This window comes from Capsicum annuum, chromosome 7 (assembly GCF_002878395.1).
Source record: "Capsicum annuum cultivar UCD-10X-F1 chromosome 7, UCD10Xv1.1, whole genome shotgun sequence".
In the NCBI taxonomy this organism is placed as follows: Eukaryota; Viridiplantae; Streptophyta; class Magnoliopsida; order Solanales; family Solanaceae; genus Capsicum; species Capsicum annuum.
Window position 1 is genome coordinate 10792499 of NC_061117.1, and position 22193 is coordinate 10814691.

The following is a 22193-nucleotide window of genomic DNA, read 5'->3' on the forward strand; positions in this document are numbered from 1 at the left end:
ATGTGTTGCATTTGACCGCTAACTGTCATTTTTCATGAGGTCTGCACTGATGTAGATCCACTAAATGAGGGGTATATTTGTTTGTGTTTACACTGATGTAGATTCATTTTTCATGAGTTATGTATTGATAAATATCCAATAACTTAATCTCGTTGGAAAATTTGGGGAGTGAGGGGGAGGGGGTGGCTGCAGGTAATTTGTTTGTCTTTTTGTGGCTCGAGTCGAGCCGAATGAGTTAGATTAGAGTGCGTTTTATTTCTAAAAACTAAGATTTAACATTGATGTGTACTTTTATATTCAAGAAAGGGTACATGTGAAAAGTTTCTTAACAACGAGAATAAAATTAATTTCAAAGTATGAAATCAAAAGTAAATTTAGCCTTAAAGTATGACGAAAAATATATTTAACTAATTTTTTAAAGTAAAGAAATAAATTTAACTCAAACATATTACAATGTGGGTAAATTTGATGTCAAAGTATGATAAATAATATATTTATCAACTTTTCAAATTAGAGGAACAAATCTGACCATTTTCTCTCAAATAAAATATATAATTTTAATCCTAAAACTTAGTAAAATGTTCGACCATATCATATTACCAAACGACCCCTGAGGTGCACAACTAAAAATAAACATGGGAGTTTACAAAACAAGAGTTAATTTCTGGGGGACTCTTTGTTAAATAAATCTTTTTAAGTCTTTTTTTAGTTAAATGGATCAAAAGTTTTTTTATTTAGGGAGATGACTTATTTTTTAGATAGATTTATTATCTGTCCGACAGATCAATCTGACAGATCTATCGAGAGATATATAAACAGATCGATTATCAATCCGACAGATCTATTATCTGTCGACAAATGAGAAAATAAAAATATGTCATTTTGCTAATTGAAAACTTGAAGAGGGCTGACCATTTTGCTAATTGAAAACTTGAAGAGCCTTAATTGTTAAATTTTCTCTCTGGGGAGGATAAAAAAATGAATCATCAAAATCATACTCTCTCCGTTTTAAAAAAAATGACCAAATTTAATTTGACACAAAATTTAAGAAAATAAAGAAAATTTTTGAATCTTATAATTTTAAATTAAAATTGTCAAATATACTAAATGCTCTTTAATTTTATGGTACTAAATATACAATATGAAAAATTGAAATTAAAGTACTAAAAAAAGAAGGAAGAGATTATTTTTTTAAAATGAACTAAAATAGAAATTCATTCTTTTACGAAACGGAGTGAGGAAAAAGTTTCCCTTCCCTTCTTCCATCCCTACATACATACAATCATAGAAAATCAAAATAGAAAGAGGAAAAGACAAGAAAGCCCTCATCCAATGGCCACTTGTTCAGTTTCATTGAATCAACATGGTGTTCTGATTCCAATACAACTAAAAGAGTTTACTTTGAATTCAAGAATTAGTGTTCCTACACGAGTTTCCTCAAATGGCTTCCCTTCAAGAATCACTGCAACTTCTGCTGTTGCTGTTGAACAGGTAATTTCTTCAAATTTGGCCAAAGTTTGCAACTTTTTCTTTTTTCATACTACTCCCTCCGTACCACAATACTTGTAAACAACATAAATCCTGACAGTTTAGAGCTTAATGACAGAAAATCATGACATTTTGCATAATTACTGAAAATCTCATTTTTCAGTGTAATTAGCTCTCAATATATCCAAAGAAATATATTTTTTTCTTCTTAAAGATACATAATTACCTCCTGATATATTTTTTCTGATTTTGAGTCTGTCCATATACATAATATATCCAATGAAGATACTTTTTTTTCTTTGTAAAGATACATAATTAACTATTGATACATTTTTTTCGATTTCGGGTCTATCGAGATGCATAATTAGCTGTACATAATCTGTTGGGATTTTTGTAATTACTTTGTAAGGGTGGGGATTTGTGTAAATATAGTAAGTTAAGGTATATGTTTATGTTATTTTTTTCATTTTTCTTTTAGTAACAACAAGACTTATCCACTGTATTAAAATTAGATGTCCAACAATATTTACTTTTTCTATCCATTTTGCCGTTGCTATTCAATATTACTCTTTCCATTTAAAAAAAAATGACCTTCTTTCCTCTTAAGTCTATTTAAGAAAGAATGACCTTTATTTTTGTCAACACTTAATTCTAACTTTCCACGTGGTATGTTTAAGATCATAAGATTAAAGAATATTTTGGTACATTTGACATAACTTTAATTTAATCTAAAAACACAAAATGTAAAAGTTTTTTTTATTTTATTAAACGCCATGACAAGTCAAAATAGGTTATTCCTCTTGAAACGGAGGGAGTATTATTTTTCATTCAATGCATTTATCAGAACATTATATTTATTATATGTAAAAAGGTAATATTGTAAAATTTACCTATATTATGTCTTGACGTAGCTGGTAAAGTTACTTTCAAGGGTTCAAGTGGAAGCGATAGTCTCTTGTATAAATGAAAGGATAAAGCTGGACCTTGTAGTTTGGTCCTTTTCTTGGACTATGTGCATAGTGGGAGCTTTAGTAAAAGCTCGGGTAGTAAAAGTGAACCATTGTTAGTTGAGTTGGTCAGGTCCTTCCTCGGATCCCGCGCATAGCGGGAGCTTTAGAGCAACGGGTTGCTCTTTTTTTTTTGTTAGTTGAGTTATTATGATAAATAGTTAGTGATATCACGTAGAGAACTCAAAAAATGGGGATACTTTAGTGTCAAAATGTATCTTGTTTTTTCAAGTTTCATACCCAAATTATCGTGTTTAAGAGTTTCCTAACTGTTTATCAAAATACACTTCATTTATCAATTGTTCATTTTTCCAAACTGAAATGCCACCATCGGTCAGGTAGTAAAAGTGAACCATTGTTGGTTGAGTTGATCGGGTCCTTCCTCAGACCCTGCCATAGCTGGAGCTTTAGTGCGCCGGACTGTACTTTTTTTGTTAGTTGAGTTATTATGATAATAGTTGGTGATATCATGTAGAAAACTCAAAAAATGGGGATACTTTAGGGTCAAAAAGTATGTTGTCTTTTCTAGTTTCATACCCAAATTATTTATCAAGTGTGTTTGAGAGTTTCCTGCATGAACTATCACAACCATTTATCAAAATACACCTCATTTATCGATTTGTTCATTTTTCCTGCCTGAAATATCACCATCGTTTGGGTAGTAAAAGTGAACGGTAGATAGTTTAGTTGTATTTTGATAATAAATAGGTGGTGATAGTTCACGTAGGAAACTCAAAAAATGGGGATACTTTACGTGTGATTTGAATTTATCATATGAGTCTCTTTTTGAGCATTAGATGTTCTAATTGGTGATTTGGTGTTTGTTTATTCTGTCTGGTTCTTGTTTATTTTTGGTTTTACTGTTCTGCTTAAGTTATCAGATCATAGACTGATGATGCACGAAATGATTTTTGGCTTATTGCTGCTACATTCATGGGCGCAACTTAAGCTTACTGAAGACATGAACTTAGATTAGAGGTTATGGAGGATACAAATTAGTGTAGAAGGTTAGTTGGATAGTTGGGTGGTGTCTCATTGGAACCAGTAATTTTTGGAATTTGGAAAGTTTGGAACTTTTTTTTTCACAGTATTGACTACTGATTATATTTATGATGTTTTCATTTTGGTAAACCTGAGGAAACTCAAATATTGGAATCTGAATTTATCAATATGAGCCTCTTTTTGAGCATAAGATGTTCTATTGGTGTTTGTTATTTTTTGAGGGATTCTTGTTTAATTTTGAGACAATGATCTAATACACACCTGAGCTATCACTTTTTTGTGAGTTTCACATCCCAACTATGTTGTTCCTTTTACTACGTGAACTATCTATCATCATTTATGTATTAAAACACACCTAGTTGACTAGATGGGGATACTTCAGGTAGTAAAAAGGAACAACTGATAGTTGGTTAGTTTAGGTAGAAAAACGGAACAACTGAAAATAAACGCATTAAAATCTGTACTTTTGGTGTTATAGCAGCACTTTAGATATGATGGATAAGTATTTGGACTTTCTGCACTTGCTAGGAGATAATATGTTGTATTGGATTATAGAGTTTTGCTATTAAGTCATGTACCTTTTACTGCACCATGTTGGTACTCTGTAAATAAAATCCTTACTTATCCCCCCCAAAAAATAGTTGGGTCTGAAGCTCGCGAAATAGTGGTAGTTCAGGTGTGTTTTTGGCCATTAACTCTTTAGTTTTTGGTTTTACTGTTCTGCTTAAGTTGTCGGACCATAGGCTGATGATGTAAATGTATTTTGGCTTATTGCTGCTGCATTCGTGCAATTGGTAGCTAATTGTAATGATAACGACATACCCGGTCTAGCTAATTTGTAAGGTAGAGAGGCTGTTCTCGATAGACCCTCGGCTCATGTTAACTTATTGTAACTATATTTGAATTTGGGAGCTACGTTTTTATGATGAGTGTATTGAATGCAATTAGATGCTCTGTAATGTTAGATTGAAATGTGTACAGAGGGTTAAATTGGAATATTTTTCTTGTTTTGATGGCTCAACTCTTCTTAAATCAAGAAAGTTGGTCATAGTTTTATTTCTTTGCTCTTCCTCATTGATGCATAGGATCATGATCAAATGTCATAATCATGAATATTTCTGCTGCGTAATTGCCTTTTTTCATTCTTGACTTTTCTCGTTCTCTTCATGCATCAGGGAAAGCTCTGTTGCCACTGTAAAACCAGTAAATTTGGGTATTTGAGAAGTTTGGAGCTTTTTTTCTCATAGTACTTATTTTATTCTGATGTTGTTTATTTTTTAGTGTAAACGTGAGGCAACCCGAAAGTTTGGAACTTGAATTTATCAATGAGTCTCTTTTTAGCATCAGATGTTCCATTGGTGTTTGTTATTTTTTGTGGGATTCTTGTTTAATGGTTTTACTGAACCTGTCGGATAGACTGATGATGCACGAAATGATTTTTGGCCATTTTGCTGTTACATTCATGCAATTATTAGCTAATTGTGACCATAATTTTAAATTTGGGAGCTAAGTTTTTAATGCAATTGGATGCTGGGTTAAATTGAAATATATATAAGCGATTAAGTTGAAATTTGTATCTTGTTGGCTCAGCTCTTATTAAATCAAGAGAGCTTGTCACGTGTGTACTTCCTCGATCTTGTTCGTTGATGCATAGGATCATGATCAAAGGTTACAATCATGAGTTTTTTTTGCCGCATAATTGCCTTTTTTTGTTATTGCCTTTATTAATTCTCTTAAAGTTTAAAACTTAATGGGGTTAAGTGATGTATTACCTTTTGTTTTCTGTTTATGCATAATATTTTCTCCTGACTTGTTCAGGAATTGAGAACTCCTGTTCAGGATGCTACAGAAGATAAATTGTTTGCTTGCCCAATTTGTTACGAACCACTTATAAGAAAAGGCCCTTCCGGCTTTAACGTGTAAGTTTAGCCTTTCAGATAGAAAATACATAAAGGGTTATTCCAGTTGTGGGCTAATTGTTGTTTGACTTTGCATTTAAAACTTGCAGACCTGCTATCTACAGATCGGGCTTCAAATGCAGAAAATGTAACAAGTCATATTCAAGCAAAAATTTATACCTCGATCTCACTGTTACTTCCGGAACAAAAGAATACAATGAATCTAAGCCAACTCGGACTGAGCTATTCAGGTATTATAGTGCTGATGTATTTTTGAATTTTTTTGATATTTATTTCTAATTGCTGGTGCTCTTACCTTTTCTAGGAGTCCGGTTGTTTCATTCTTGTACGAGAGAGGTTGGCGCCAAGCTTTTAACCAAAGTGGATTTCCTGGTGCTGATGAAGAGGTAAAAAATTTTTAGTTCTCTGATTAGATTTATCTTTGTAAAGATATGGTACTTGACCCTAACTCTACTCCAACAGCTAGCTCATGAGGGGAGGATTTCCCAAGTCTATATAAGAAAGCCACCAAACTAATGTAGAACTCTAACCCACTCTAACACCCCCTTCATGCCTAATCCCAACTGGAGCATGGATCAGGAATCAAAATAGGGGTAGACCTGGCTCTTATACCATGTGATCGACAAAGTATGAGAGAGTGATCTGATGTCTTATTCCATGAAATAACCAGTATATATACATACATGTACATAGAACCTAACTATGGGAAGAACTAAAAATGAAAATCCCTTGAAGTTTCACTTAGTGAAGTGGCCAAAAGTGATCACGCGGAAGAGCCAAGGAGGTCTGGGTATTAGAGATTTAAAAAAGCATAACAAGAATTTGCTTATGAAGTGGTGGTGGAGGTATGCTCAAGAACCAACAAGCATCTAGAAGGAGGTAGTAACTGCCAAACATGCAACATAAGTCAGATATAGCACCAAATAGAATAGTGACCTTATGGAATATGCCCCTGGAAATACATTAACAATCTTGAGTTGATTATTTTTGGAACAAACTAGACATGATGAATATATATACTCCAGCTTAAGGTGGAGTGTTAAGGAATGAATGTACTCATTCCTTGTAATATACATAAAATAAAGCAATTATAGGGATTGTAACAAATAGAGCAATTATAGGGATTGTAACACATAGAGCATGACCTTTCATAGTTTTCTTCCCATAAGAATGACCTTCTGAATTTATCTAATTGCTTCAAAACCTTGCTTGGCATTGGGAAGAGTGACATAAAGCAAGTGTGAATATTGTCTAATACACTTGATTAATGTCAGCCTTCCTCCCATAGAAAGATATTGCATTTCCAGGTTGCCAACCTCTTCTCCATATTTTCAGTTGCTCCATTCCAAACTTCTATTGCTTTGTACTTTGCACCCTGAGAGAGCCCTAGGTAATTTGCTGGAAAAGAGCCAAATACACAACCCACAATGTTTGCCAGTTCTCCCAGATTGGGGGTCTCCCTCCCCAAAATGATACTGGCGGACAAGAACCGTATACACTTAGGGGTCGTTTGGTTGGAAAACAAGTTATCCCGGGATTACTTATCTCGGGTTTAGCTATCCCAGGATTAGTTATCCCACCTTCAAGGAGGGATGAGAAAAACACTCCAATACCGGGATAACTAATCCCGAGACGAGTTATCCCATATATTTTGTTCCAGCCACACATGGGATACGCTCCTCTTCTAAATTAATCCCGGTTTTAGTTATCCTTATCCTTCCTGATACGACAGTAATCTACGAAGATGAGAAGCGACCACAAACACTAATGAATCGATGAAATTGAAAATATGAGAAGTAAACGGATAAAAGGATAGATGATAGAAAGGTAGACACAAGAAGATATCAAAAGGGCAACCAAAGGGTATATCAAACCCAAAGACCTCCCTTATTGATTACCTACGAGCACCTAGCTCTTATAGTGACCGCAAAGGGGATTGAATCTCCCTTACAACTGATGTTTCTAAACAAAGTTCAACATTGGCTTTTCCAAGCACTCAACACTCCCACTGGAGTCTCATGAATTCATCATTATAATAAAAAAACAAGCTAAGGAAGAAAGACCTAAAGTCATCTATTTATTGTCCAAGACTAAGCTTATTACATTAAGGCCCAAAAGTGCCCCAAAATGCAAGAAAAGACCCACTAGGGGCTGTTTTGACCCGCTCTTGAAATGCTAGAGCGGATCAAAGGCGAATCCAAAGCTCCTTGGGAGCATGTCCCTTCCAAGGGTTTTCAAGCCTCGTTTTGCACTCCTTCGACCTCATCAAAGTCCTTTGACCCTCTTTAATGATAATATTCATTCATGTGGCATCTTTTAATAGCACTAAGGAGTCATCTAGCACCTCAAACATCATACATATCCCATCCAAAGGTCCGGAGGCAATTTGGCTTGTATCATTCTCCCCTTCTTGAAAAGGATTCGACTTCGAATCCAAACCTTGCAAAACCCAAAGAAAGGATGAACAAATACGACATCCTCATGACATAAGGGTTAGAGTTAGCACAAATAATCATAACATCATGCCAAGGTTGTACATACTTAATATATAACCAAGGATCCTTCGTGGTAAACATTAGAAACTTATTGAAAAATGCACAAAGGAGTTGGCTATAGGAATCACCACGAGGTAAGGAAGCCACAAAGGTCATAATGGCATCACTAAATCCAAAAGGTAAGGCTACCTTTACCTTAAGAGCCTTAAGACACAATTGATTCATTACCTCTTTAAGAAACCATATCAAGAGTAGTGCCTCAATTGGACTTAAAGTCCACAAGATCCATATAGCATTGTCACTCAAACAAGTGGACCAACCAACAAGTTCCCTACCTCTACATAAAGCAAATCCAAGACTAGCATGGATATCATCATAAGCAAAGAGGTAGTATAGAAAGAAATCAAGTGTAAAGGCATCATCTTTACACACGTATTAAAGAAGGGTATCACATAAAGGGACTTCATCCAAAGTAGTCTCAAAAGAAGACTCTCTCCTTGACCTACAAGTGCTGAAACCTTGGTCAAGAGGGGAAACACACAATGGTGAACTCCTTGGATCCCCTCATTGCTCCCCTTCTTTAAAAATCTCTCTTCTTTGTTGGAGACCTTTCCCTTGCACAATGTTGGTCCCTCAAGTGGATTATGAATCCCCAAGAAAGACTTTCCATCACAGGGAAGGATACCAACATCCTCATTCAAACTTTGCTTGTCATGTAGACCAAGCAAAAAGTTGGGTGTACCAAAACCTCCATAGCCACGTTTGGCACCGGGGTCAAATGGAAAGAGTGACCATAGACACGGGTGTAGACAACGCTCCTTTTCTCCAAAAACTTCACCCAAACTAAATGATATACTCTCAACATTAGCATAAGCATCATTAGAAGCAAATAGAGATTAGAGAAAGGTATCACTCAAGTCAACTTCAACTTCGGTGTCCTCATGTATGTACTCATTATTAGATTCAAGATTATCATCGCAAGTATTCTCAGCAATAAGATCACACGAAGTAGAAGAAGAAGCAATTTCCAAACAATTGATACTTTCTCTTTCAGGGGAAGAATCCTCACGTAGACACATACCACCACAAACATCAAAGAGATTATTACTTAAGTCTTCACAAGAATCAAGCAATTCATCCTCATAGTTATCAAACAAAGGTGGGGTGTCACACAAAGGATCAAAACCCTAAGTATTGCTGTATGAACAATCACTAATTAGGTTTCTCAAGTATTTAAGCAAATCAAAGTCTTCATCACCCAATGGTTCATTCCATTCCAAGACTTCACATTCCTTTCCCTTGAGAGTACTCTTATCTTCCAAAAAGAGATTTCCTTCTTTAGGATGAATGTTGTCACACCATAGTGGGTTGTCATATAGAATATAGCCCTCAAGATGAGCTATTTCAACTATGCTATCCACATCACTAGGTAATTTAGCAGGAGTAATTTCATCATCCTTAAACAAGGTGTTCTTAAAGAGAGAAGGATCTATCCATGAATAGGAGGATGTAGAACATGCAAGTCCATTCTCTAAAAGACCATTATCAAGTATCAAAGATGTTTCAAACACATGAGTATCCCTATGAGCAAGACAATCCATAGAATCTTCTTTAGAAGATATGCTCAAGGGGTCACTCCTATCTTCTTGACCAACATCTTTAATTTCATCACTTACTTTTGGTCCATTAATTACATCACACACATCCTCAAGTGGTGGACAAGTTTCGCAAGCAAGTTGATCAACACAATTTTCACAAGTTGATGTACTATCATTCAACACAATGGCTTCAACACTAGGTGGACACAAATTGTTCTTACAAGAAGAGTCAACTCGATCATTAATAGGATCAACTAGTGCATTCACACTCACAATATGTACATCTTCATCAAGAGGCAAAGAATTAATAGACTCACATAAAGGTAAGCTCTACTAATCACACTCAATGGGCTACTAGCCACACAATCATCATTTTTATGCACAAGAGTGTTAAGTGTTAGCTATTTTCCCTTGAAGTTCTTGAGCACATTCTTCTATACCTTGGTATGAAGGTCCTCCACAAGCTTTGGAATCAATTAAGATTTCCCTTGTCAAATCTTCAAAGGGAATCTTCTCTTTTAGCACTTGTTTTCCTCCGCTTGCCATGTTGGTACCTACACACATGTCCTTATTAAAAGAAGGACAAACAATGTTATCTCTGATTGGTGGCAACCCCCTCACTTCACTCCTTACAACCTCTCCTTTTTCCTATCTTAGGTTGCTACCTTGCACTCCCTTACTCCTCTCAATCTTTTGTCTCTCAATTTCTTTTGGCTTGGAGTAAGTGACCATATTGCCTTGAGATTTGGGAAGGGTAGGTGGAAAGAGATGGTTTCCCCATTGGTCTAATACAATTTGAGGCCAATTTTGCACATTTGGAATCTTATGTTGTGCAAACCAATCGGCACCCCAGCATAAATGTCCACGTTCCAAGGGAATTATGTCACACCACACCTCCTCAAAGTACCCATCTCGAGTGAAGGAAGCCTTTACACTCCCGAAGACTCTATAGCCTTCCAAGACATATGGGCAACGCTTGGACACTCGAGGTATCCATAGATAATCAACCATAAGAGGAGTTATGTAGTTTGCTTGAAACCAATCATCAAGTATAAGAACTCTTCTCGGAACTCCACATATCTCTACCCATCTTGAACAAATTTGTCTTCTTGGATCACTATTATAAAGCTTTGTGTAACCCCTCGGTACATAGATTGACCTCAAGAACTCTTTCACGGCACCCCATGTTTTAGTGGGACTCCTTGCAAGTGTACACCATCCTAAGGTCGAACCTTGAATGTACTTAAGGGTATATGTATCTTGTTCAGCTCCGCTCATAACATAATCCTCGAAGACTCTTTCACATTGCTATTCCCAATCAAGGTAAACTTCGGGATCCCGTTCTCCTTTAAAGATGGATAGAGTAGGAAGACAATGACTCCTACTATACCCTCTAGTTCTACCTTGGTTCCCGCTTCCACACGTTTGGGCAATAAAACAAGAAGCTTGAGATGTAATATCCTTAGGCTTTGGAGATGCACATGTCTTTAGTCCCATGGAGCAACCTTTACTATAGCTAGTATAACCATTCACACTTCGACTTTGATAAGCAGCACTACAAGGTGAGTAATATGAATCTTCATAATCCTTATGTACATTCTCACCAAGATCCTCATTAGATTTGTAAATGAACGAGTTATACCTTACATCACCTTTTGGCTCGGAGTGGGAAGTGTAAACACCTCACACGCCCTATCATCCTCATAAGATCCATCACAAGGCTCTTCATCATCTCCATGCTCACTATAAGAACTGGGATCATAATTCATCTCACATTCTCCTTCGAAATAGTAGCCCTCATTTTCATTCAACTCTTGATCATGGTTATATTCATAGCCCCCATAATCTCCATCTTCTTCGTAACCATAACTATTTTCACCACAATCATAGTCTCCTATGTCGTAGTCACAATTGTCCGAGGCTATCGAAGACATGCTTCCTTATATCACCTTGTACCTACAAAATGAACAAACAAGATTAGCAGTAAAGCTCCTCACCAACACTTGTAATAATCTCACTTTTGTGATCCTCACAATTGGAGCGGCGAATGTTGAAAGTTGCTTATGCTCTGGTGGACAATAAGGTGTCAATCTCTATTTTACGGCCGGAGTGGATTCTTGTTCGATCGACTCAAAGAAATAAAAATCTACTTAGGACTTGAATAAAAAATCTACAACGAAATAAAAACTAGAAAAGCTCAAAAGAAATAGGACGATGAAAGAATTCGGACTCAAGAACTAATCGATCAACTTATAGATGAATTACTAGTTGATGAGTAGTTTAAGAATCAAAAGAAGAGATTAGGAATCAAGAAATTGAAACTAAGAGTCAAACCTTGAGCAATGGAGTATTTAGAGTGTTGAGATGTGTTTTAGAAGTTTAATTAATGTTGGAAAGTGTTGATAAGCTTGGATTGGGGTTGTTGGAGCTGATTCACGGCCAAAAGGAGGTGATTTGTGATGGGTTTTGGTGGTCTGCGTTGGGGCAGCTTGCTCCAGCAGTTGGGGGTGCAAGGCACCTTGGACGCAGCTTGGCCCTCCCTTACTGCCTTGAGGTACGTTTGGGATGTGGCCACAGCCTGGGCGCAGATGGGGAGCAAGTGGCCCGCCCCTCCCTTTGTGTTTGGCCAAAATTGCCTTTCTTATGCCCTTTGTGTAAATTTCTCTTGGAATATTCTTGAAATCTTTTTAGATGCTCAAATACAAACACCCTTTAACTCTTTTTCTTCCTTCTTTTTGGATCAAACACCTTCGATTGGATGAATTTCAATATGAATATAGCAATCTTCTCTAGAACACACCAAGAACACTAAGAACATCAATCTTTCTAACTTTTTCTCCGGAGCTTGGAATGAGTTGAAATTTTGAACGTAGGTACTTTTTAGCCTTCTAAACTCATTCAAAACATCAATTTCTCCAAATTATTCACCAAAATCTTCAGATTTTCAATTCACTTCGAACGTCTTCAACCCAAGCTTCCAACAAGGATAAAACTCTCAAATAAGCTCCGATTTGACTCAAATTTGATTTATTGACTCCTATAGTGTTAGGAAATGAAAATTTAACACTAGAAACACAAGAAAACACAAAAATAAAAAACTCAAAATATGACCTAAGACCTAAAACGTGAATAGTGACTTTTTTTGTGATTTTCGATTTTTGACACTTTTTTTTTGTTGGTTTTCAAGATAACAAACCCAAGACTAGAATCATGGAAACGATCCTAAGCTCGGCTCTGATACCAGATGATACGAGAGTAATCTACGAAGACGAGAAGCGACCACAAACACTAGTGAATTGACAAAATTGAAAATATGAGAAGTAAACGGATAAAAGGATAGATTATAGAAAGGTAGACACAAGAAGATAACAAAAGGGCAACCAAAAGGTATATCAAACCCAAAGACCTCCCTTATTGTTTACCTACGAGCACCTAGATCTTACAGTGACCACAAAGGGGATTGAATATCCCTTACAACTGACGTTTCTAAACAAAGTTCAACATTGGCTTTTCCAAGCACTCAACACTCCCAATGGAGTCTCATGAATTCATCATTATAATAAAAAAACAAGCTAAGGAAGAAAGACCTAAAGTCATCTATTTATTGTCCAAGACTAAGCTTATTACATTAAGGCCTAAAAGTGCCCCAAAATGCAAGAAAAGACCCACTAGGGGCTGTTTTGACCCGCTCTTGAAATGCTAGAGCGGATCAAAGGTGGATCCAAAGCACCTTGGGAGCGTTCCCTTCCAAGGGCTTTCGAGCCTCGTTTTGCACTCCTTCGAAACTAGTGCATGGCGTTCCAGCTATGAGGGTTTGAAATCAGGTACACGCCGCCCAAGGGTCACTATGAGGGTCTGCCCGCAGGCTATATATTGGCTCGAGTCAGGGGAAACTAGTGCATGGCATTCCAGCCAGTGTTTTGGACGGCGAAAGGCGACAAGAGGCGACAAGGCCCCGCCTCATCACGCGGCGAGGCGAGCACCTTTTGAATGTACGACGACAATTAATATAAAAAATTAAGATAATATATAAATGATCAAAATTTCAATAACATTGATATATTAGGAAATATTTCAAGTCAAGAATTAAAAATATATAGTAGATAAATACTGAAAGTCTAGAACTTAAATGACTCAACAACTCAATATTCATAAAACAAGTCTATTCTTCTTCAAGGTTTGCATAATCTTCAATTCCGACATGCAGTTCATTATATTGTCCCTCATCTTCTTCCTCTTCGAATTCTTCATCAACTAGGGCCCGAGTCTAACTTGAACTTGTCGCTTTTTCCTTGTCAAGTGACCTTGACCTTGACTTTCTCCTAAGACCATAGACAATATCATCATCAGCCCCAGCTGCCATAGCAACAGTACCCCAATTAAGATCACCTTCCTCAAACACTAGTTCATCTTCTTGATCTTCGGGGCCAACAAGTAACAATTCATTCGCATCTTCAATATTTTCCAACATAATAGTATCGATGGTATCGCGAATATCATAGCGACGTGCCAATGTTCTATTGTACTTAACGTACACTAGATCATTGAGATGCGATAACTCAAGCCTATTTCTCTTCTTGGAATGAATCTGTACATAATAAAGTAGTTACTAATTAGTAATTAGATTTGAAGAATAATTGCTTTAATATAGAAAGTTAAATATAATAACTCATTCTCACATGTTCAAAGACACTCCAGTTCCATTCGCATCCAGATGCACTACAAGTTAAACTCAGAACTCTCATGGCAAATTTTTGCAAATTTGGAGTTCCGCTCCCAAATAGGGACCACCACTCAACTATAGAAAAAAAATTGAAAGTTAATAAATATAAAAAAGTCAATAACTTAAGGTGCTTTAAAATAAAGATAACTAAACCAATTCACTAACCCGGTGACCTCGTGTCTTTGGCTCTAACAGCTTGACTAGAACCAAACAATCCATTCGCACTCTTGTACTTAGCAAGCTCAGCAAATAGTAAATCTCGTGTGGAAAGATAGGGGACCATCGTCTCAACACAAGTGTAGTAACTCTCCCACACTTTAGCAATTTTCTCCTCACTCATCGTTGATTCAAAGTACAATCCCGGATTCAAAATATACTTGGCGGAGTGCAACGGTCGCTTGAGTTGGTCAGTCCACTTTGAATCAATTATTTCGAGGACTTTCTCATAATGCCTCGATACACCATCAAACCCCCATTGAATAGTTTCCTTCGCCTTATCCATATAGCCCATTGGGGGTCTATTTTCCCCATCCACCAAGCGAAGGAACGAGACCAAAGGACCACAAACTTTAAGAGCCTTGACTACACCATTCCAAAAGTATGCAGAATAAAGAATGGCGGAAACTTCTTTCCCCAAAACTTCCTTTGCAAACTTACTAGTATTCCATTCATTGGAGATGATCAAGGTTCTCAAATTCTTCCTTTGTTTGTACATCACCTCCAAAGTCAAAAAGGCCGTTGCGAATCTTGTCTTGGCCAGTTTCACCAAATTTTTCTCATTGGTGAATTTTCTCATCGAGTTCAACAACAATGACCTTTGACTTATGTAAGAAACCACCTTTGTGGCCTTCTTAAAAATTGTAAAAGACATTATATAAACTATTAGCTTAATAAATATTCAGACTTTAGTAATAAGTATAAAAAAGAGGTGTTGATTATTACCTGAGGCATATGGATTAATCTTGAATATGTCTTGCAACATCAAATTGATGCAATGGGCAGCACATGGAGTCCAATATATATGTGGGTACACAGCCCTCATAAGATCCCCTGCTTTTATATTCTCGCTAGCATTATCCGTTACAACTTGTACAACATTTTCTGGTCCAATATCCTCAATTGTCTTCTCAAACAAGCTATACATCTTAGTGTCAGTGGTGGACTCATTGCTAGCATCGACAGAACCAAGAAAGATGCTCCCTATCGAACAATTGACCAAAATATTAATGATCATTTTTCCATTACGAGCTGTCCATTTATCCATCATGATGGAACAACCATACTTTTTCCATTGCACCTTGTGCTTCTCAACAAGTTCATCAACTTTCTTTACTTCTTTCTTTAATTGAGAAGCTCTAACTTCATGATAGGTAGGTGGCTCCATTCTCGGGCCATGTTGTCCTACCGCTTCTATGAAGTTAGTAAATGAATCATAATTAACACAATTAAATGGGAGACCCGCATCATACATCCATATCGTGAAAGCATTTACCGCTCGCTCCCTTAAGATTATTTTTGTGTCATTAATTCCTCGTCCTTCTCCTACTCCCTCCTTTTCAAAGCCGGTGTTATGTTGTGGCTTTTGTGGATAAAACTTATCTATAGGACCTTTCGTCACATGTGTCGAGGATGATACACTACCACCACTTGAAGACATTTTTTGATATTTGGAGTGAGGCATCATTTCCTCAAGTTCATTCATATCATCGTCATCAACAATATTATATGATGGAATATATTGTTGATTCTTTGGATTTGTTGCGGCTTTGCTATTAACAAATGCCTTTACTTCATCCCTAATGTTTACCGGACAAGATTGACATATCCTCACATTTTTGTTTCCACCTATCAAGTGTTGTTTGAATCGAGTAATGCCGCCATTTATGATACGTCGACAAAAATTACAAATCACCGCATCTTTTGTCGGTCCTTGTGTACCATAATTCCATCCTATATCCTTTTGTTTGCTACTAGTAGATTGAGAGTGAGACGCCATTGAAATTGAAAGTTGTTAATGATCAAAAAATTTAATTAGTATATTACCATCATGCTATTTTAATTTTACATAAGTTATTTAAAAAAATACATAAAATAGTGGCCACTGGTTGACTGGTTATTACTGTAACAGTAAGTTCACTGTTACAGTCACTAATACAGTGACAGCCGGTCGGAAATAGAAGAAGAAGATAAAAAGAGGAAGAAATAAAAAAGAAGCACCAAAATACCAAGTCCAATCCAACGATTAAGAAGACGAAGAAGAAAGAAGAAAAAAAATAGAAATCAATGCTTACCGGAGTAGCGAAGGTCGCCGGTCGCCGAAATCAAAGTTGTGAGTTGAAGGGTAGCAACCGCAGGTACCAGTTAGTAAGTTGGTAGTGTTAAAATGTGTAAATAAACCCTAAAAATAGCTTATATACCTAAAACCCTAATTTTTTAAAAAACAATTAAAAGGCGTTGCCTTTCTCGCCGCTTCGCCTCGCCTCGCCTCATCGCCTTTCTTGCAAAAGCGTCGCTTTTTCATTTTCGCCACACCATGGACTGAAGAGGCGACATAGGCTCCCCTCGCCTCGCCATTCGCCATTGGAGACGAGGCGCTCGCCTTTTACAACACTGGTTCTAGCTGACTCCAAATACAAATGGTGCCACCAAAACGGGTACGCCCCAATGCCTGGGCTCACTATAATGGTCTGGTCTCGATTCTGTACACAAAATCACGTCAAGCGATATGCCACGCCAAACCTATGTACCCTCCCGTCGTTAATGTTTATCAAATAATTCCTTAAAGGCCTATGATATATGAATAACGATAGTGATAAATAGCTAACACATACAAGTACAACTATAATATTATGATATTATTATTTACTTTTGTCCCTAACTTGTGATATATATATAACATGTGGCCTAAGAACTTCTAAGTAAAGAGATTTACGATAATATGAAATATTGTGAAGACTTGACACAAGGAGAGCAAGATGGATACTTATAAGGTTGATGGTAGAACGAGGGAATGGTGTGTACGACAATATAAAGATACTATCCTCGTATTTCTTGAGAATTATATTAGCATTGATAAGAAGGAGCACATGACGTAGGGTGATGCCTTAGTAGTGAGGGAAGGTTTAGCTTTACATACCTTAGTGCTTTATTAACTACGATAGTAATTCGAACCCCAAATAGTTCAACCCGTGGGAGTATAGCTTTTATCCTTCTAACCACCAACTTTCGCTATCCAATAGGCAATCAATTCCTTCGAACCCCAAATAGTTCAACCGTGGGAGTATAGCTTTTTTCCTTTTTCTTATGAATCCATTTCAAAGACTAGTGCAAAGATTCAAATTAAACAATAATCAACGACTAATATTAGATCCCAACATATATTCTATAATTAAATTCGAGTATGGAGTGAAAAGATTACCTTTTTTTAATTAACCCCAACTTGAATTCTTGGTAGAATTTAAGAAATTCTTGGATAAAAACTAGCTTAGGATCGTAGTGATATGCCTCTCCCCGTTTTCCTTAGCACTGCCTTTCATCCGCAAACTGACTTAGGACAAATAATAGTATAACAAACAAAAAACTTAAAAGCAAACCACAAAAAAGGGATATTACACCTCTAGATTATAAAAGAAACAAGACACCCACAAAATAATACTATAAACAAGCTATTTGAAATCAGACATCACCCAAACACCACGAATAAGATAGTATAAGAAACTACAGGCACAGCTACAAGCAAAGCACTCTTCCCTACTATTACGGACGTACCAACCTACTAACTCTCTACCCTAATCCGCATCCTCCGCACCTTCCTATCAAGGTTGATGTCCTCTGTAAGCTGTAACTGTTCCTTGTCATGCCTAATCACCTCCCTCTCATATTTCTTCGGTCTACCTCTATCCGCCTAAAACCATCCATAGACAATCTCTCACACCTCTGTACTGGAGTATTCGTGCCCCTCCTGATCACATGCCCGAACCAATTCAACCTCATTTCCGCAACTTGTCCTTCACAGAAGGCTCTCCCACCTTCCGAATAATCTCATTTCTAACCCTATCCCTCTCGATAAGTCCACATATCCATCGCAACATCCATAACTAACTGCAAGTTTATATAGTCAAACTATCACTTGGACTGTTGAGATGAGCTCGCTTATTGGCTCACACTTGTTTGAATGTTACTTCATTTAAAGCTCAAAGATTAATAATGATCTTTGAACTGTGGAATAAATACAAGACCATTGACACAACAAAACGTGTGCTTACCAAACAGATCGCAACAGTGACTCACCCCTATCATTTGGAGGCTAGGAAAAAAATGTGCCTCTTTGTGATATAATATTTAAGATATGCCTCTACTCGAAAACGAGATAATTTATGTCATAAAAATGCACTAAATAAGTATGATTAATAAACTTCAAACCAATTAAATTAGATGGAAGAGAATATACTTTCTAAACTTGAATTCAACAAATTTAAATCCTGAATCCCTTAGTACTACTATAAAAAAAATAACAGGACATAATAAACGAACAAAATGTTGCAAGGATAAAACTAGAAGGCTAATAGAACACTGGATTAAAGCAAGATGTCGAATACTTCTTCAAAGATGAAGCTGTCGAATCTGGTTTTTTTTCTTTTTGTGTGTAGTTTCTTTTTCATCCTTAAAAATCTGCTTGCTCCTGCACTCCACGCTGCAAAATGGCTTATCGCCCCTGTCCATTTAAAGTATATATCATCTGAACAGAAGATTCAATTCATTATAAAAATGATTATAAATTTTTACTTAATTTATAGGGTTAATAACATTTTTGGTCCCTCAGTTATGAATAAATTCTGGTTCGACATATTTAACCTTCAATTTAAATTTTATCATAATAAAAGTGACACTATCAAATGTGCAAGTTAAAGCGATGATGAAGGAAAGAGTGATGAAATTAATACAGGAGAATGCTCACATGTACATGTAGAGATCTTGATCATCTCTCAATTTCTTCTTGCAAAATAAGCAGAATTCAAGAAAGCCACGAGTAGTTTTCTTTTCGGGAAAGGGCTTGATTCGGCCCCTGGTTTTGTTAACAATCTGAGACGAAGAAGATGGGTTACAAGTAATGTTTCTTTTGGTACCACCACCATCTTCATCACCTTCAAGTACTACACTTAATCCTACCTTGCTCATGGCTTTCTATATTTCTTTCTGAATACTCTGTATAACTGAAGGAGTGCAACATTTATATAGGCACACATCATTGTAGTTAAATGTGCAGTAAAAAGGACAAAGATTTATTAGTATGATTTTATCCGAATTGAATGGTTTTGAATTAGATTCTATTGTAGGCATAAATAATTAATTTGAATAGAGTAAAATAAATGGATTAAGGCGGTTCTTATTCTTATCTTATCTTTTGACTCTTGCTTTGTCGTCTTCTTTTCTCAAATCCGATCCTACTTGTAGTTAGATTTTTCCTTGTTCTTATCTTTTTACTCTTATTTTGTCGTTTCCTTTTCCTCGTTTCACTAATTTGTAATTAAGGAGAAATCTAGGTGATAAATAATTACTCTGGCACTATATTTTAAATTTTTTTTGAATGATCTAGAAATCTTTAAAAATCAACGAAAACATGTTTGAAAATAGTGTATATCTTTATCTCTTTCTATGTAAATATAATGCTTTTGTTTGCTGCTACGCTTTTATAGTTGAACTAAAATTGTGAGTAAACCATCCATTTAATTTCTATTAATGTTCCTATTAAATCTCCTGCATTTAAGACCTAACTAAATGCACAAGCTTTTTATAGACACTAGTACGCTAATCACTCTACAAGTAGGAACTCCTGGGAGTAATCTCCACTTTATATTATCTTTTGTATATAGTGATTATTCATTAGTATTATTTTTGAACTTGTCATTTTAATGAGATTTAAATTCCAAATGTATAACAATAGTAAGCTTGGAACCAACATAGTTTTCCAATATATTTACAAGAAAAAAACCTCTTTAAGTTCTCAAAAGAGCAAAATGAAATATACTTTTTCTAGTTGCCCATTAGGAAAGTGAACTACTATAGGAAAAAGATAAATATTATCGAAAACTGAAGTTGATAGAGCTATCTATAGCCTATTAAGGAATTAGGTTGGTTAATCAAATAATACTATATAGTATTCCCTCCGTCCCAATTTATATGATGTAGTATTACTGGGCACGAAGTTTTAGAAAGAGTAAAACATCTAGTACCCCTAAACTATGACCAAATTTGCAACGACACACTCCAATTTCACGGGGCTCTATTACCCCCTCAACTAAATTTTAGCGTATTTTTGTCAGCTTTTTTAGCTGACGTGACACCTTTGACGTAGGCCTTATTTTATGTAATAATGGTGGCACGTCAGCACAAAAGGGTGACAAAAATACGCTAAAATTGAGTTCATGGGGTAATATGACCCTTGTGGTGTGTCGTAGCAACTTTGGCCATAGTTGAGGGGGGGGGGGGAGCTTATCTCTTTTAGAAATATAGGAAGACTTTTGATATGAGTGGTCTAAAATAAGTCGTAGGTGTTTGTGTGGTTACAAATCGAAGAACTATGAGATGTTGGAGAAACATCATCTAATTGTTCCATAACAACTTTAAGGACCTGATAGACTAACCACTGACTTGTAGAAATAGGAGGTGCATAAAAGAATGGTGTTGTTTCTAAGAAAGACACATCAGTTGACACTTAATATTTACCAAGATCAGTAGAGTAGCAACGATACCCCTTTGAAGTCGAGTATAATTCAAGAAAACACACTTCAAGGCCTTGGGATCCAAATTGGTAACGGATGGTCTAACATCTCGAACACAACATGTGCTTCCAAACACCTTTGGTTCTACCAGGAAATTGTGTCTTGCTCGGGAAGACAGCATTGTAAGGCACGCCTCCTGTAAGCACAGAAGATGGCATACAGTTAATCAAGAAACAAGTCATGGATACTGCACTAACCAAAACTGTTTAGGGACCTTCTTTTGAAACAAAAGTGCCCGTGGTGTCTCAAGTAGATGCATATTCTTCCTCTTAGGCTCTCAGCAACTCAATTTTGAGAAGTTTATCAGCACAAGACTAGTGAATTATCTCATGTAAGACTGAAATGGTGTAACTACACATTATAAAGTGATACACAATCAATCTACGGAACTAGAAATAAATACAAACACTAAAGAATTGACGAAATTGAAAAACGGAAAGTAAAAGGATAAAAAGATAGATGATAGATAGATAGATTGACACAAGAAGATAGAAAGAAATAGGAACCAATGAGTATATTAAACTCAAAAACCCCTAAATCAATTATTAACGAGCATTAAATCTCTTACGTTGACAACAAGGGAATCGAAATGCCCTTACAACCACTGTTTCTAAACAAAATGCAACATAAGCTTTTCCAAGCTATCACTCAATCTTTCAAGAGTTTTCACGTCTTCATTATCAAAACCAAAACTAATGAAATAAAAACTAAGCTAATCTATTTGTAGTCTAGGGTTTAACTTATTACAATGGATCCAAAAGTGACTCATTCGCATTAATGAAGCAAGGCAGCCCGCTCTAGCTTCTTTGGGGCAGCTGTGGCGTACTTCAAAGGCATTTCTAGAGCGGATGAAACTGTTTTGACCTGCTCTTAATCCGCTAGAGCAGGTCGGGCACACCTCCAAGGAAGATTGGGCGGAAGGGGCCTTTTAGCCCCTTCTCGCATTCCCTCGACTCCTCCAAGGACCCTTGATCAAATGTAGGTGCAATCACCATCACATGACACCCTTTTGATGACAATAAGATGTCTTTAAGCACCTCTAACACCATGAGTATCCCATCCAAAGATTCGGAGATAATTTAGATTGTATCATCCTCCCCTTCTTGAAAAGGATTCAACCTCGAATCCAAACCTTGTAAAATCAAAAGAAGGACAAACAAACACAACATCCTCATGACA

At 36.4% G+C, this 22193-nt stretch overlaps 1 protein-coding gene across 1 annotated transcript in view; it reads left to right on the forward strand.

The window, feature by feature from the left end:
• The first annotated feature begins 1167 nt into the window (after window positions 1-1167).
• Window positions 1168-22193, forward strand: part of LOC107877696 (uncharacterized methyltransferase At2g41040, chloroplastic) — a 30075-nt gene continuing 9049 nt past the window's right edge. The window contains exons 1-4 of the mRNA XM_016724388.2: window positions 1168-1491; window positions 5316-5416; window positions 5506-5646; window positions 5721-5802. Coding sequence (XP_016579874.1) covers window positions 1333-1491; window positions 5316-5416; window positions 5506-5646; window positions 5721-5802 — 483 coding nt within the window. The 5' untranslated portion in view covers window positions 1168-1332. The remainder of the gene's footprint in view (window positions 1492-5315; window positions 5417-5505; window positions 5647-5720; window positions 5803-22193) is intronic.